General features: G+C 44.4%; 1 protein-coding gene across 1 annotated transcript in view; it reads left to right on the top strand.

Annotated features, from left to right (window-relative positions):
• Positions 1-18,285, top strand: part of LOC136879377 (chordin-like protein 1) — a 209,255-nt gene that overhangs the window by 149,874 nt on the left and 41,096 nt on the right. The window contains exons 4-6 of the mRNA XM_068229025.1: positions 12,097-12,245; positions 16,227-16,320; positions 18,029-18,131. Coding sequence (XP_068085126.1) covers positions 12,097-12,245; positions 16,227-16,320; positions 18,029-18,131 — 346 coding nt within the window. The remainder of the gene's footprint in view (positions 1-12,096; positions 12,246-16,226; positions 16,321-18,028; positions 18,132-18,285) is intronic.

Raw genomic sequence — 18,285 nt, 5'->3', positions numbered from 1 at the left:
AGAATTCACACGCCGCGCGTACCTTGGCCAACTAGTGCAGCGCTGGCGAACGAAGAGACATTTGAAGACATTCCATTTTCTCGAAAAATACTTGTCGTTTATTGAAAACAATCACACCCTTGAATTTACAAAGTACACGGCTCTAATGTCAGGTGTAGGAAACAACGTAGTTCCATTAAAATAATTTTCGTACCGTTATCTTGGCAGATACTGATATTTTGCGAAAGTACTGCAAATTTGACAGGCAGATCAAATCAAGAAGACTGTTGACGAAGATGAGAGCTATTGGACTAGACAAAAGGAGTGACCGAAGTGGCTAAATTTCTATGAAGGAGACCTCAGATAATTAGAGTAGGTGACATATTATCTGATCCTGTAACGATTAAGACGGGAGTCCCGCAAGGCAGTATCATTGGACCTCTGTATTTCCTTACATATATTTTTTCTTTATATTATCTCCATGGAAACTACACGGTGACTAAAATTATGCAATTTTCACGGATTATATCAAGTCATGTTTTGGCTTTCTTAACGTTTTCTGTCATTTTCTCGTAATTTTTCATGTTAAGGTCATATTTTCCTGTGAATTTTCACGTTTTTTGTCGTATTTTTATCTTTTTATTCCATTTTTGCGTATCTGCTTGCAGTCGTCTCAAATACGGATTTTTCACATCTCCTAATTGTTGTCTGTAATTTCTTACATTACCTTTCTTACAAAAATATATATGTATGTGAATTAGGAGGGAAGCTGTATAGAAAGACACATATAATGAGTATAAAGCAACAGAAAGGTGAGCCTCAATTGAACTCTAATGATCTGACGTGTTTCAAATATGGCCCAATATCAACCTGCAACGTTGAGCGTATTTCTCCCGTAACAAGACAATGTTGCGTGAACATAGAAGATCGTTCCTATGTGACATTTATTTCATTCTGTGCAGAGTCGAGAGCTACCTTCGAGAGTAATTAAATAAATTCAAAATATAATAAGAAAATTTATATTATTATTAATTTATTACCAATGAACGTTCTAGATTTTAAAAGTATATTGACAATATAGTGTTGATTTAAGCAGCGGCAAAATTTTGAAAATTTCGAAAATGTGACCAAAGTTTTTTAAAGTCATATTTATTATCATATTTTAATACATTTTTAGATCATAAACTCCGTGCCCTACTGATAACATATTTTCCACCTGGGCGAGACCCTAAATGCAGATCAGCGCTAACATCACTGAGAGTTAAAACAGATTTAACAGTATTCTGTGACTTTGCTGGCGAGACCTGGTGTTTACAATGCACTCTTGTCTTCTGGGGCGGGCTACAGTAGAACAATTTAGTTATTTTCATTGATATGTCTCAGTCTTACCCTTGGCTTTGACAATATGAAAGTGACTGAGGTATGAGTGATGCTAGCAATGCACCTAGCTCGATAGTGCAGCCAGTATCCAGTATTCTGCAGATATTGGCTTCGAACCCCACTGTCGGCAGCCCTGAAAAAGGTTTTCAATGATTTCCCATTATCACACCAGGAAAATGCTGGGGCTGTGCCGTGATTAAGGCCACGACCGCTTCCTTCTAACTCACCGGGTGAGTTGGCCGTGCGGTTTAAGGGCGCCCAGCTGTGAGCTTGCATCCGGGACATAGTGTGTTCAAATCTCACTGACGGCAGCCCCGAAAATGGTTTTCAATGGTTTCTAATTTTCACACCAGGAAAATGCTGGGGCTGTACCTTAATTAAGGCCACGGTCGCTTCTTTCTCACTCCTAGCCCTTTCCTGTCCCATCGTCGTCCTAATACCTATCTGCGTCCGTGTGAACTAAAGCAACTTTTAAAAAAGAAAATATTAGTAATACCATTCCTTCTGCAGACAGTCCCTGCTATGAATGGTGTGAAAAATGTCGCTCATAGGGTCGGTTGGTACATGCATTTCAGTGAGCGTGGCATACTGATATGAAATAGCAACTTCGGGTTCAGCGAGGAAAGCAACGGGAAACCACCACACTCCTCATTTCCCTAGTAGGCCTCTTCAGTGATGCTAGGCTATTTATGGCAGTTAATGGTGGAATTGTTAGAGGATCCAACCAGCCTCCGGGCTGAGGTGTGAACATACATACATACGAGTTTTCGGAGGTGAATATATTAGATGATTCATCGTATGTAGGTACTGTGTAATTATTTGTAAGGATGTGTCCTCCATCACACTGACAATCTTCGAACCCACTTCTCATAATCAGATGTCAGATGGACGCATTTGTATGAGGAAACCAGATAGGAGTAGGGTTATAATTAATCTGCTGTAAGACACGCTGAACGGTACAGATAGTAGTAAAAGCTACAAATCATCTTCACTGACAGCTCTGCCGTTCAGTTATTATTTCTTGTTTGTTCGATCTTATACAGTAGATATTAGAGTAAATTACTTCTAGTTGAACCAAGGTAAGCTTAGTTAGTATTTCCTTCGTTGGTAACTATAACAATGAGGATTCCCTCCCCCTTCCTCCTTCTCTGATCCTTTCAGTAACTTTCCCTCCTTCCTCCCTAGATCTATCTCTGCCTTGTACGGTGAAACACCCTTCAATGAACAGCCCTCTTGGCAACAACAGTGAGTGAGAAACGTTCAGCTTACCTATCAGACTTAACCATTTCACAACTCACTGACTGGCTTCTAGAACATAATTATAAAAGACAAATTCTCGTAAAGAAGTGTCCGGAAAAAATCATAAACCAATTTTAATCCTTAAAAGATTTTGGGATTGAACAAAGAAAGAATGGCCTGAAATGAATATTAGAAATATTATGTTAATAAATGGAACTTTAAAAAACCGAAAAAACGAAAAAAGAATCGTGTAATAATTTCGCGTGTCTACTTCTGACCGAGTGCAGCCCTTGTAAAGCCCGATGAGGTTGTGCGGCATCTTCCATGTGTAGGTAACTGTAACTGTGTGATGTTGCATTGGAGGATAGTATTATGTGTGGTGTGTGAATTGCAGGGATGTTGGGGACAGCACAAACACCCAGACACCGAACCACTGGAATTATCCAACGAAGGTTTAAATCACCGACCCAGCTGGGAATCGAACACGGGACCCTCTGAACCGAAGGCCAGTACGCTGACCATTCAGCGAACGAGTGAGACAACGAAAAAAGAAAACATGAGACTTATTGGACATGCTATAGAGGTCCATCGCATACTCCGGAAAAGTGATCCGCCAAAGTGAGGGTCACCAGTGTAGTCATCCTTGAGCCCTGCATACCTCGTCCGACATCTCAAATGAATATTTATATTATATTATCAAAACATGCAATTTAAATAGAATATGACGGTTCATTATTTATATGCTATAAATATAATCTAAATATAATCACTCATCTATGTAAACAGACTCTGGGATGGGTTTAAAGAAATTGTTGAGGAATGTGAAAATAAGTTTGTACCTTTAAAGGTGGTAAGGAATGGTAAAGATCCACTATATTATAACAGAGAAGTAAAGAGACTAAGAAGGAGATGCAGGTTGGAAAGAAATAGAGTTAGAAACGGCTGTGGAAGTAAGGAAAAATTGAAGGAACTTACTAGGAAATTGAATCTAGCAAAGAAGTCAGCTAAGGATAACATGATGGCAAGCATAATTGGTGGCCATACAAATTTTAGTGAAAAATCGAAGAGTGTGTATAGGTACTTTAAGGCAGAAACCGGTTCCCAGAAGGACATTCCAGGAATCATTAATGAACAACGGTTGCTAAGTAACATCGCGTCAAGCATATTGTATGTCTAAGTTCGTGACGCAAATTTTCAGACGATCCCCGGCCATAAAACAGGCCGCTTCTGGGGTTTAGTGCTTACTGTGATTAGCTGCCATCCCCGGAGGACCGGGTTCGATTCTCGGCTCTGCATTGAAATTTTGAAAGTGGTACGAGGAGTGGAAAGGGGCCCACTCAGCCTCGCGAGGTCAAAGGAGTAGAGTTGGGTTCGATTCCCACCTTAGCCATCCTCGAAGTGTTTTTCCGTGGTTTCCCACTTCACCTCCAGGCAAATTCCGAGATGGTACCTAACTTAAAGCCACGGCCATTTCCTTCCCTCTTCCTTGCCTATTCCTTCTAATCTTCCCATCCCCCACCAAGGCCCCTGTTCAGCACAGCAGATGAGGCCGCCTGGACGAGGTACTGGTCATCCTCCCCAGTTGTATCCCCCGACCCATGTCTCACACTCCAGGACACTGCCCTTGAGGCGGTAGAGGTGGGATCCCTCGCAGAGCCCGACGGAAAAGGCAACCCTGAGGGTAAACTTATTAAGAAATAATACTAATAAGAAGAAGAAGAAGAAGAAGAAGAAGAAGGAGAAGAATATATGTCGAGAGGTGAGGAATGGTAGTAATTCGAAACTAATTCTATGTGGTAGACAAGCTGTTTTCTTTGTTGGAATATTGGTAGCACTGGTCTTGACCTTCAGGGAAAATCGAAATTATTTAGTATTGGAATTCCAATAGGTAGTAGGGTCGTTTCTGAAGAAGGGAGAGTCACGCAAGTTGTCGCATGCTGTGCGTGTGCGTACCGGCGGTATGCTAGGGGCGGGCGTGGCTGCACTTTCCACCGAAGATGTTCTTCTCAGAATTGAGGTCAACGACTGCTACAGATCTCCAGGAACAGAGCATTCAACTCTGCTCTATGCAATATTACTGAGGATTGAGTCACCGGGCACCAGGCACGTTCAGATCCAAGTATTTTCTGGAAACTATTACAGCCTTAGCAAAGTATTCCCATTTATGCAATTTTAAATTATCGTGGCTGTTGGTCGGGCTCAGGTTCTATATAGCTCAAATACACAATAAAAGTAATATATATATATATATATACTCATAGGCAGACGGGCATTCAGGCCCGATTTAAGGTAAACGCGAATAGAGTTCTGTATGACCGAATATGAAGACCCTGGAATTAAATCAAGGTGGTCGAAGCCCGGGTATAGAAGCAAACCACCAAACCTTCCTGTGAAGCAGTGTTGCATACTACTACTGAGTGTGAAAAATTCGGTCAAGTATGTTATGTTCGGTCCTATGTGTCTGATCGACAAAATGGTAGTCCACAAAAATGATGGAAGCACTGCTGTAAATGGCATGACAAACTGAAGAAAACATGGGTAATGCATTGTTAATAATTATTGTTCTTTCTTTCTTTCTTTCTTTCTTTCTTTCTTTCTTTCTTTCTTTCTTAATTAGCTTACCCTCCAGGATTGGCTTTTTCCCTCGGACTCAACGAGGGATCCCACCTCTACCGCCTCAAGGGCAGTGCCCTGGGGTGTGAGACTCTGGGCCAGGATACAACTGGGGAGGATGGCCAGTACCTCGCCCAGGCGGCCCCAACTTCTATGCTGAACAGGAACCTTGTGGAGGGATGGGAGAATTGGAAGGGATAGACAAGGAAGAGGAAAGGAAGCGGCCGTGGCCTTACGTTAGGTACCATCTCCGCATTTGCCTGGAGGAGAAGTGGGAAACCTTCTAAGATGGCTGAAGTAGGAATCGAATCTACCTGTACTCAGTTGACCTCTCAAGGCTTAGTGGACCCCGTTCCAGCCCCCGTACCACGTTTCAAATTTCGTGACAGAGCCGGGAATCGAACCCGGGCATCCGGAGATGGCAGCTAATCACACTAACACTACACCACAGAGGCGGACGTCCTTGTCTTTTACAGGCAATATATCCACAGTTCGTTTATTAAACAGACGTAACTGCACACACAGTACAAGAACACACTGTAATTAAGACACACTTGTCAGTCAAGGAGTGCACCAGACCGTTTCTCCTCTCGTCTGTTCGGAGATGCAACGCTGTTTCCCCACAATTGTGTATACCTTCACTCACAACATTGTAAATGGAATGACATACTGAACGAAGGAAACAATATGTCTAATGGTTTGATTACAGTGAATGCTCAATGTGACCCCCTCCGACTTCGATGAACAGTTGACATTGGTTGGACTGTGTGGTGTGTCACGCATTACCTCTGTCTCCCACTTCCCACTTCCCCTCCCTCCCCTTCCCTTCCCTGGCATAGGAAATACTGCAATTTCGTCAATTTGATCGTGCGCTCGGAAAAAACAAAGCAACCTCATTTTTTCGAAAATAAAAATTATCTTCGCCAATCCAATTGCGCCATCGTTCTTAACAAAACACGAAGATCAGCCTTGAATTTTTGTCGGTATAGTTATGTTACACCCTGTATACAGGTTACACGTGGGCGATATGGCCCCGTTACCATGACAACAAGCCCCTCCCATGGCTCATAAATGTTTGGACCGTATAAGAAGCACAGATAACATGAGTGCCGCTATTTTGTCGTCGTGCCAAGAGCTCGTTCTCGTGCCACGCTGTGTTTACAAACAAACCCACGCTCGCGAGTCAAGTTCCACGAGATGAGAGTAATATAATCTAATTACGAGAACATGACGTGTCGACATGTGGCATGGCATGCAACTCCTGGAAGCTCAGCAGTTCACAGGATTACCTCGCGTTGTCACGACAGATGCCGTGTGGGTAATCTACAAGTTAAGCGTGAAGAGAGTATGGCTATTCCATGCTATTAACAACCCGCTCTGTTGAAATAAACTCTCTCAACCTGTAACGGAGCCGTTATTACACTGACACAGGGGCGCATTCAGCTACTTGGTGCTCTGTATGTTCAATCAATCAATCAATCAATCAATCAATACTGATCTGCATTTAGGGCAGTCGCCCAGGTGGCAGATTCCCTATCTGTTGCTTTCCTAGCCTTTTTCTAAATGATTTCAAAGAAATTGGAAATTTATTGAACATCCCCCTTGGTAAGTTATTCCAGTCCCTAACTCCCCTTCCTATAAATTTGTCCTCTTGAATTCCAACTTTATCTTCATATTGTGATCTTTCCTACTTTTATAAACGCCATTCAAACTTATTCGTTGTCATTCCACGCCATCTCTCCGCTGACAGCTCGGAACATACCACTTAGTCGAGCAGCTCTTCTTTCTCTCAATTCTTCCCAACCCAAACATTGCAACATTTTTGTAACGCTACTCTTTTGTCGGAAATCACCCAGAACAAATCGAGCTGCTTTTCTTTGGATTTTTTCCAGTTCTTGAACCAAGTAATCCTGGTGAGGGTCCCATACACTGGAACCATACTGTAGTTGGGGTCTTCGGTATTCAACCCGAATGCTGGTTTGATCCTCATAGCCCTGCCAACAGCTGTAATGATAACCGAAGCGTTACTGAAGAGGCATACTCGGGAAATGAACAGTGAGATAGTTTCCCGTTGATTTCCCACTGAGCCACAAGTTGCTATTACATATCAGTCTCCCAAGCCCTCTGAAATGCATGCACCAACCGACTCCATGAGTGATATTTTCACACCATTCATAACAGGGACTGGCTGCATAAGGAATGGTGTTACTACCATTGCTCATACCTCAGTCACTTTCATATTGTTAAAGCCAAAGATGGGGCTGAGACAGATCAATGAAAGTAACAAATTTATTCAAGCCCATACCAGAAGACATAAAAATGAAAATCCACAGCCTGTTTCCAGTCATTCGACCGGGTCAGGAATGGAATGAATGAAGCCCCCGTCTAACGGCGAGGATAGGAATTGTGCCGGCTGCCGAAGATTGTAGCACTCCTCTGGGGCAATGATTAATGACTGATACATGAAATTAAATGATATTGGAGAGTGTTGCTGGAATAAAAGATCACAGGGAAAACTGGAGTACCCGAAGAAAAACCTGCCCCGCCTCCGCTTTGTCCAGCACAAATCTCACATGCAGTGACCGGGATTCGAACCACGGAACCCAGCGGTGAGAGGCTGGCGCGCTGCCGCCTCAGCCACGGAGGCTCTACCAGAAGACACAGTGCACTGTAAACACTACATCCCGCCGGCAAAGGCATATTTGGTGCCATAGGTAGAAAAAAATATTTCTGCCTCTATTTCGACATGAATGTACCACCAAGTAACTTATATCTGTACATAGCTGAATAATAATAATAATAATAATAATAATAATAATAATAATAATAATAATAATAATAATAATACTTTATTTCTATTTAAGGTTACCACCCAGGTTTGATTTCCCCTCGGACTCAGCGAACGATCCTACCTTTAACACCTCAAGGACAGTGTCCTGGAGCGTGAGACATTAGGTCGGGGAATACAACTGGGGAGAATGACCAGTAACTCGCCCAGGCGGCCTCATCTGCTATACTGAACAGGGGCCTTATGTGGGGATGGGAAGATTGGAAGGGATAGACAAGGATGAGGGAAGGAAGCGGCCGTGGCCTTAGGTTAGGTACCATTCCGGCATTTGCCTGGACGAGAAATGGGAAACCACGGAAAACCACTTCCAGGATGGCTGTGGTAGGAATCGAATCCCACTCTACTCAGTTGACCTCCCGAGGCTGAGTGGACCCCTTCCAAACCCGTACCACTCTTTTTCGAGGAAAGAAGATTACTTTACACTTCCGGGCGCGCGATTCAAATTGACGAACTCGCCGTATTCGCTAAGCCAGAGCACAAGCCGCTATCGCGCATCAGGGAAGCGAAGGGGAGGGAGGGGGAGTGGGGTGTATGATGGAGACTGCTTATTTTTCACGTTGATGTAAATAAAATGCATATTATTATATAAGTCCGCCCCTGTGGTGTAGTGGTTAGCATGATTATCTGCCACCCGCGGAGGCTCGGGTTCGATTCCCGGCTCTGCCACAAAATTTGAAAAAACGTATGAGGGCTGGAACGGGGTCCACTCAGCCTCGGGAGGTCAACTGAGTAGAGGGGGATTCGATTCACACCTCAGCCATCCTGGAAGTGGTTTTCCGTGGTTTCCCATTTCTCATCCAGGCAAATGCCGGAATGGTACCTAACTTAAGGCCACAACCGCTCCCTTCCCTCTTTCTTGCCTATCCCTTCCAATCTTTGCATTCCCTCACAAGGCCCCTGTTCAGCATAACAGGTAAGGTCGCCTGGGCGAGGTACTGGTTCTCCTTCCCAGTGGTATCCCCGAGCCAAATTCTTACGTTCCAACCCACTGCCCTTGAGGCGGTAGAGGTGGGATCCTTCACTGAGCCCGAGGGTAAAACCAACCCTGGAGGGTAAACAGATTAAGAAATAAGTTAACTGTTCTTATAGTTTATTAAATACTGATAGCGAAATAGAACTTGCAAATGTGTTCTTGCTATATTGCAAGTAATTCGATCTTATTCAGTTCAGCATAGTATTACAGTATTGTGCCCGTCTTCTTCAACTTCTTATTCTTCTTCTTTATCTGTTTACCCTCCAGGGTCGGTTTTTTCCCTCGGACTTAGCGAGGGTTCCCGCCTTTACCGCCTCAAGGGTATTTTTCTGGAGCTTCAGACTCTGGGTCGGGGGATACAACTGGGGAGGATGACCAGTACCTCTCCCAGGTGGCCTCAACTGCTATGATGAACAGGGGCCTTGCGGAGGGATGGTAAGATTGGAAGGGATAGACAAAGAAGAGGGAAGGAAGCGGCCGTGGCCTCAAGTTAGGTACCATCCCTGCATTTCCAAGGAGGAGAAATGGGAAACCACGGAAATCCACTTCCAGGATGGCTCAGTTGGGAATCGAGCCCACTTCTACTGATTAGACCTCCCGAGGCTGAGTGGACCCCGTTCCAGTCCTCGTACCACTTTTCAAATTTCGTGGCAGAGCCGGGAATCGAACCGGGCCTCCGGGGTGTGGCAGCTAATCACACTAACCACTACACCACAGAGGCGGACTAAAGTTAAGTATAAACTTCAAAATTAAGGGAAAAGTTCTCTTTGTTGAAGGTTTTCTATCCAAGGATTGGCTAGTGTAAAAACTTACAACCATTCCATCATCCTTTTATACCTACGAATTTCCGGCCTTTGCTCTTTGTAAACAAGGGCTTACTCATATCTGGATGAAGCACATTGCTTGCAACGTCAGAAAAGCAAGTAAAGTCATCTCTGATAGTCAAGTAAACTTCGCTTCGAACATGCCCTGTCGAACGAATTGCAGCTAACTCGGGCATTTTAGCTTACACGCTCCACTCATACGTGATGGTGGTTGCAAATGCAGGAAGGCACATTTTGCTCCGCCTTGGTTACCCGTCTCAAGTTCGCACAATGCATGCCATTATACGATATAAGTGAAGGACTGCGTTCAAGGGTTGGACTGAAAGTGAAAGATGCGCCCGTGATTTAGGCAACCCGCACAGTAAGATTCAACAATATGTTTTGGATAAACCGACGAAGAGTCCTCCCTGTATTTAAGACAGCTGGGGCAATGGCTCCAGTTTCTCCTCTGGGGACGACCCGACTGCTGCCTTCGATGTGTTCCCAACCATTAGCTCGCCCTTGGCCTCACATATATCAACAGACCAGAAATCCAAGACATGGTTCTAGTTGCTGATTGGTTGTAAGCAACCACATGCTCACGCATGCGCACTACTGTACACTTGGGCCTTCTATTATTCATTGCAAAGTAATTTAAATGCCCGCATCTGTGGTATAGCGGTTAGCGTGATTAGCTGCCACCCCCGGAGGCCCGGGTTCGATTCCCGGTTCTGCCACGAAATTTGAAAAGTAGTCCGAGGGCTGGAACGGGGTCCACTCGCCCTCGGGAGGTCTAGTCCGTAGAGATGGGTTCGATTCTCACCTGAGCCATCCTGGAAGTGCTTTTACGTGGTTTCCCACTTCTCGTCCAGGTAAATGCCGGGATGGTACCTAACTTAAGGCCACGACCGCTTCCTTCCCTATTCCTTGCCTGCCCCTTCCAATCTTCCCATCCCTTTACAAGGCCCCTGTTCAGCACAGCAGGTAAGGCCGCATCCTCCCCAGTTCTATCTTCCCGACCCAAAGTCTCACGCTCCAGGACAGTGCCCAAGAGACGGTAGAGGTGGGAACCCTCGCTGAGTCCGGTCACTGACTGGAAAAAAGGTTGTAGGTTTTCATTCAATTCATTTTATCCTATTGGACGTATATTATACCCATGTGTTAAATGATGGTCAGCGCTAAAATCAATGTTGTTCATAGCGACAGTGCATACACTGTCTACTCTGCTCACTCTGTCACACCAGCTGATGGAACTAGCACTTACATCACTTCCCTCTCCAACTTGCCCTGCTATGTCAATCAATCACCCCTGGTCTGCATTTAGGGCGGTCTCCCAGGTGGCAGATTTCCTATGTCGTTTACTCAGTGTTTTCTTAAACAATAGCAAAGAATTTGGAGATTTATTGAACATCTCCCTTGGTAAGTTATTCCAATCCCTAACTCCTCTTCCTATAAACGAATATTTGCACGTATTTGTCCTCTTGAATTCCAACTTTATCTTCATATTGTGATCTTTCCTACTTTTAAAGACACCACTCAAACTTATTCGTCTACTAATGTCATTCCACGCCATATCTCCACTGACAGCTTGGAACATACCGCTTAGTCAAGCACCTCGTCTCCGTTCTCCGAAGTTTTCCCAGCCCAAACTTTGCAACATTTTCGTAACAGTACTGTTTTGTCGGAAATCACCCAAGACACATCGAGCTGCTTTTCTTTGGATATTTTTTCAGTTCTTGAATCAAGTAATTCTGGTGAGGTTCCCATACACTGGAATCATACTCTAGTTGGGGTCTTACAAGAGATTTATATGCCCTCACCTTTACATCCTTACCACAACCCTTAAACACTCTCATAACCATGTGCAGAGATCTGTACTCTTTTTTTATAATCCCGTTGATGTTATTACCCCAATAAAGATCATCTTTCCTTATATAAACACCTACATCCAACCATGCCTGCTCGATTTCTGTTCTCTTTAAAGCTAATTGTTAAAAAGTTGACGGTTTAAAGTTAAAATTGGAGAGTTCTAAGTTTAAGTTCAAAGCAAAATAAAATTGCCATCAAGAACTCGATATAATTTTATTAAGAAATCACTTAAGTATAGAAGGACCTACCTGTGCTGTATTGGGAAAGGATTATTCTTTTCAGTTAGAGTATCCATAACTTTAGTTGTTAGAAATGGTATCGTTTCTAAAAATAAATATATTTAATATAAGAGTGAAATATTTTAATATCGTACAACTGAAATATTTTGACAGAGTCTCGGCTGCCAAACAAAGCCTCCATAACCGATGTGGTGGCCTGCGTCCACAACGGAAACATCTACAAGGACGGGCAGAGGTTTCCATCCAACTCGACTGGCATGAAGGTTAACGGACCCAACCAGTGCATCCAATGCAAGTGTCAGGTAAGACAACTTGCAACATTCTAGTGAAACTGCTGTAGTGCCTTTAGGAGATGAATAGTGTAATATTTAAAGAAAAGGGTGTATGATTTAAATTGCAGTATAAAAGAATATTACTAGAGTACAAGTTCGTTCGTTCATAATCTGTTTACCCTCCAGGGTCGGTTTTTCCCTCGGACTCAGCGAGGGATCCCACCTCTACCACCTCAAGGGCAGTGTCCTGGAGATTCATACTTTGGGTCGGGGATACAACTGGGGAGAATGACCAGTACCAGGCGGCCTCACCTGCTGTGCTGAACAGGGGCCTTGTGGAGGGATGGGAAGATTGGATGGGACAGGCAAGGAAGAGGGAAGGAAGCGGCTGTGGCCATAAGTTAGGTACCATCCCGGCATCCCTGGAGGAGAAGTGGGAAACCACGGAAAACCACTTCCAGGATGGCTGAGGTGGGAATCGAACCCACCTCTACTCAGTTGACCTCCCGAGGCTGAGTGGACCCCGTTCCAGCCCTCGTACCACTTTTCAAATTTTGTGGCAGAGCCGGGAATCGAACCCGGACCTCCGGGGGTGGCAGCTAATCACGCTAACCACTACACCACAGAGGCGGACCTAGAGTACAAGTAATTACGGTATTATGATAGGGAGGGAAGTTAGTGGAAAGGGAGGGACGGTCTTGGTTTAAAAATTACCAGGTGTATGCATAAGTCTATTCCGGCTTCGCTAAGAGATGGCGCCAGCGAACAGTACGCAGCGTATTAATTTGACACATACGTCAGTTTGTTTGTCTAACATTAACCTACCAACAAACACAAGTCGAGTCCACCAAATACTAGCGACTGTGTTGTATCGTTCAGTGATCATGTCAACGTTTGTGCCTCAAAAGGACATTTGCGGCACGCATTGATTTTTTATTTAATCAAAAGGAGAAGACTGTGGAAAGCCATCGTTTGCTGGTAGAACCACATGGTGAACACGCTCCATTGATTTAAACGTGGTAGACCACCAAAAGTGCGAAGACGAGCAATTGCAGGCGTTGAAATGATATGCCGTATGGCCTGGTGCAAGTCTTTTGATTTGACTCCCATAGGCGACCTGCGCGACGTGATGAAGATGGCACATACACCCACTCCCCGTGCCAGGGGAATGATCCAATTATGGTTAAAATTCCAGACTCTGTCGGGAATCGAACCCGGGATCCCTGTAACCAAATACCAGCACGCTAACCACTTAGCCATGGAGCCGGACATTGCAGGCGTTACTGGATGATGACCCAATTCAAACTCAACAGCAATTGGCACAAGCAATAAATGTGTCAGAAGAAACAATCAGCAAATGTTTACGAGCAATGGGGAAGACCAGTAAACTCGGTAAATGGGTCCCACACGATTTTAATGAAGGGCAAATGGAAAATCGCAAAGTCACTTATGAAGTGCTGGATCAACACCACGAAAGAAAATCATTTCTGTGCTGAATGATGACGGGTGACGAAAAATGGGTTTATTTTGAAAACCCGAAGCAGAGAAAATTGTGGCTGTCACCTGGTGAAGCCGGTCCTTCAACACCAAGGCCAAATCGCTTCGGCAAGAAGACCATGCTTTATGTCTGGTGGGACCAGAGCGAACTCTTGAAGCCGGCGAAACCGTTAATGCAGAAGGCTATCACCAACAACTGATTAATTTAAATCATGCATTGATCGAAAGATGACCGGAATGGGCCAGAAGGCATGGCAAAGTGATTTTGTCACTCGACAATGCGCCGTCTCACACAGCAAAACCTGTGAAGACACCTTGAAATCGCTTGGTTGGGACATCCTTCCGCACCCGCTGTACCGCCCCCCATCTGACTATCGCCCCTTTGCATCAATGGGGCAAGCGCTCGCAGAGCAGCACTTCAGCAATTTCGAGGAAGCTGAAAAATGGCTCGACGAATGGTTTGCCGCAAAAGATAAGCAGTTTTTCTGGCATGGTATTCATAACTTACGTGAAAGATGGGCGAAGTGTGTAGAAGCCGATGGTCAATATTTTGAATAAACAAAATATTAATTTCCCTTGAAAATTACGTGTTTTTTACCACAAAAAACTGGCAAAAAGTTATGTATACACCTGGTATATTGAAGACATCACCAGTCCTTCATAGAAGATGATGCGTGTTTTATTACAGAATCTCTGCCTTTTACTTGTTCTTGTTACTACACAGTAATAGTCCTGCATAACGTTGGGGCCTTCAGGGACCCCGCAAACTCTTTGAAAAATAGTAAAAATGATGGCCTAATGCCACACTGCATGGAAATGATCAGAAGTGATCAGGTGGATTTGTAGAATCAGAGGTTTTTTTTTGTTTTTTTGTTTTGTTTGCAATTGCCACTCGGTTCCATCTATCAGCTGTTAAATTTATTGCTAGTGGCTTTACGTCGCACTGACACAGATAAGTCTTATGGCTACGATGGAATAGGAAAGGCCTAGGAGTTGGAAGGAAGCAGCCGTGCCTTAATTAAGGTAGAGCCCCAGAATTTACCTGGTGTGAAAATGGGAAATCACAGAAAACCATATTCATGGCTGCCGACAGTAGGATTCGAACCCACTATCTCCACAAAATAGCCAAAAAAATCTCCTATTGTCTTCCCACCACTTCTCCCTCTTCACTCTTGCCCAGTCCTGTCCTCTTCTGTGTACACCCTCTTCTTTTATCCACCTGTCTCTTGGTCTTCCTCTTGGTCTTTTTCCTATTATCTCCATTTCGTGCATCCTCCTGGAATATACACATTCTCTTCATGTGTCTATACTATCGAAGTCTAGATGCATCTATCCTGTTCTGTAGTTTTTTTTTTTTTTTTTGCTAGTTGTTTTACGTCGCACCGACACAGATGGTCTTACGGCGACGATGGGACACGAAAGGGCTAGGAGTGGAAGGAAGCGGCCGTGGCCTTAATTAAGGTACAGCCCCAGCATTTTCCTGGTGTGAAAATGGGAAACCACGGAAAACCATTTTCAGGGCTGCCGACAGTGGGGTTCGAACCTACTATCTCCCGAATACTGGATACTGGCCGCACTTAAGCGACTGCAGCTATCGAGCTCGGTCCTGTTCTGTAGTGGCTCTTCTTTCACTATATCCCTAGCCCTTTCATTTCTCATCATATCCATTCTTGTCACTCCTATCCCGCTTGTCGGAAATTTCATTTCACTTGCCTGTATTCTAATCACAGCTCTCTGCCTCATTACACAACTTTCAGAATAGATACATGGTACGTTCTGTATATCACTCTCTTGCTTCTCTGAGGGACATACTTGTTCCAAACCAGGCTTCTGACACTTTTCAGGAATGCTCCTGCTCAACTTCCAGGTTCGATTATGTCCGTAGCAATTCTTCCACTTTCCTCTAGGATGCTTTCCGGGTACCTCAAACTCTCTACCTTCCTAAGCTATTCCCTTCCATGAATTATCCCTCTCGTAGGTCTCTCCTTCTTTCTAGTTGTGTTGACTACCTCGCTCCTTTTGGCATTAAATTTCATTCCATATTGTTCCACCTCATCTTCCTATGCATGTAACTGTTCTTGGATATCCTCTTCCTTTTCTTCCCAGACTGACAGGTCATCTGCAAAGATCGTCACATTCATCTTTCCTTCCCCAATTTTCCTTGCTACTTTTCTCATTATCTCGTCCATTACTATGAAGATCAAATGTGTCTTAATCCACTGCTTTTACTCAAACCAGTCTGTTCTCTCACCTCCTCCTTTCACACAACTAACACCCCCTTGGTACATCTCCCAGACTCTTCCTGTTGTCTACTTCTTGGCACCTATTTTCTGTAAGGCTTCCCTACCTTATTCTAATAGCATACCAAATTCAAATAAGTCATTTGCTTTTCTTTCTTCAGAATATTTTTGGGAAATTTCAGCTTTGCTACTGGTGGTTCTACCTGTTATGTCTATTATGTGAAGGAATGGTGCTGATGTAGACAATTAGTATTGCCTGTTGTGTCTGTTCCAGGAAGGATTGGTGTTGTGTGAGATCCAGACATGTTCCGAGCTCCACTGTACAGAGCCAATACATACTCCAGACAACTGTTGTCCGCACTGCCCTGGTAAGCAGATAATGTTGTGTTGTTGAGAACGTGACGCCGTCTCTCGGGCCAGAGTTGTGTGGAGAAAGGTGGTGTGATGGGAAGAATATTTGGAAGGACGAAGTGAATAAATTGTGTGAGGTGTACCGTGGAGGCCTCTTGGCTGGGAAAATGAAAGAAAGTGAGGATTTTAATGAGGGAAAAGAATTTGGAGATTTAGACGGGAGTGTTGCGAGCTAGGTGAAAGGCAAGGATGTGAAATGTTGAAGCGTAATGTGCGAGGGAATTTAGAAGGAGTCGTAAAAGGTCAGATGTTGGTGGTGGTGGGGGAAAGAAACCAGGTGGGGGAGGATGAAAACGGATGTGATGACTAGGTTGGTATGGAGGAGGATCCGGCCGGGGGTGGCGACGGATGGGTGGATGAGTCAAGGGTTGGGGTGGGGAGCGAGAAGGTTCAACGTGATATTGGCGGCCATAGAAGCGTGCTCCGTGGGCAATAAAGTGATCGACGTCTTCTTGATGTGGGAGATGGATGCGTACGAGGTATGTCGGCGCATGTGCGTTGTAGATTCGGAAAGCTCGGCGAACGGGGAAGCCTTCCATGCGGAGTCCTCGAAGCATGCCATCTGCAGAGATCTCGGGAGCGACGCCACGAATGACACAGCTGAAACTGGTGGCAGGGCGGTAGGTGATTGAGGTGGCGATGGCTGTCGTACGGTGTCGGCGGAAGCTTCAGTGACTGATGGCGTGGTAGTAAATTCTTCAGGCCGTTGGAGGGTTATATTCTGCTGTTGAGGATGGTCAAAGGCAGGAAGGATAAGAAGGGATGACGTCATGATAGGGGAAGGATGAGACATGACTATGGTAGTAACAGGAACTTGGGAAGGGGTATACGCCGATGTGGTGGTTATGGTGGTTGTAGCAGGGATAGGGGGAAGATGAAGATGAGGACAAGCAGATAATGCCATCTATCTACTAAAGTTTTCATTCCCCACCCTGAAGGGGTGGGGCGGGCCACCTAGGAGGTAACGCATTCTCTTTGGCCAGGAGCAGATAATGTATTCTAAGGAACAGTAACAAACAAACAAGTGCAAATGTCATATAGGCCTATAGAAAGATTTATTTATAGACATGAAATGGGCCTTTGGCCTTATGACGTGTCAAGAAAACAGGGTGAAACTCTACGTTTCGTAGAGAACTTCGCTCTGCGTCTTCAGAAGAAAAATCTCGACTGTTCCCAAGGAAATCTTCTACAATAAGGAGGGTTTGAATTTAAGAATATTTTACCGTTGGCCAATTGTAGTGGTACACTTGTTCGTCACCAGGTGGCTCGCTGAATGCAGGCACAGCGCTCCAAGCGAGAGCTGATGACAACATTAAGCTGCAATATGACATAACACATAACCTATACCTTGAAATGAACCAACTGGTGATGACGAACGTACAAATTTGGAAAACATTGAAACGAAATAACAATATAGAAAGGACAGGGATGTGTGTAAATCCTTAATGGCTGGCAACCACATATTACTTAACTGATAGTCAGTTGAAATTAAGAATTTACGTAGGTAGTTCTCTTCTTTGTCCTTTCTATATCGTTCTTTCGTCTCAATGTTTTCCAACGCTACCTCTCTGTGTAGTAGGTTTAGTTCTAAGGACACTGATAACCTACCACAATATAAAAATAATGAGCAAATATTAGGAGTTACAGAAATGTATTTTTTCCTAGGCGTTGCTGCTACCGGCCATACAGAACATCCTTCTGCTGTGTCGTTCAATGATCCAACAGCTCCACGGGAACGACGGGACCGGGACTGCATCTCAGCTGGCAAGTGAGTATCCTGGAGAATTCATCATTTTCCAGCTCCAGTTTCCTGGGTGTTGTATAGAAGCACTCACCACTTCTTCCTGTCAAAGTATAGTTTCAGTTCCTTTACGTCCTCCCACTTGGCATTCCTCTTGCTGACCTCCGATTTCACTGTGTCT

The sequence above is a fragment of the Anabrus simplex genome, chromosome 8, assembly GCF_040414725.1.
Source record: "Anabrus simplex isolate iqAnaSimp1 chromosome 8, ASM4041472v1, whole genome shotgun sequence".
Classification (NCBI taxonomy): domain Eukaryota; kingdom Metazoa; phylum Arthropoda; class Insecta; order Orthoptera; family Tettigoniidae; genus Anabrus; species Anabrus simplex.
This window is presented reverse-complemented; position numbering and strand designations above follow the sequence as displayed.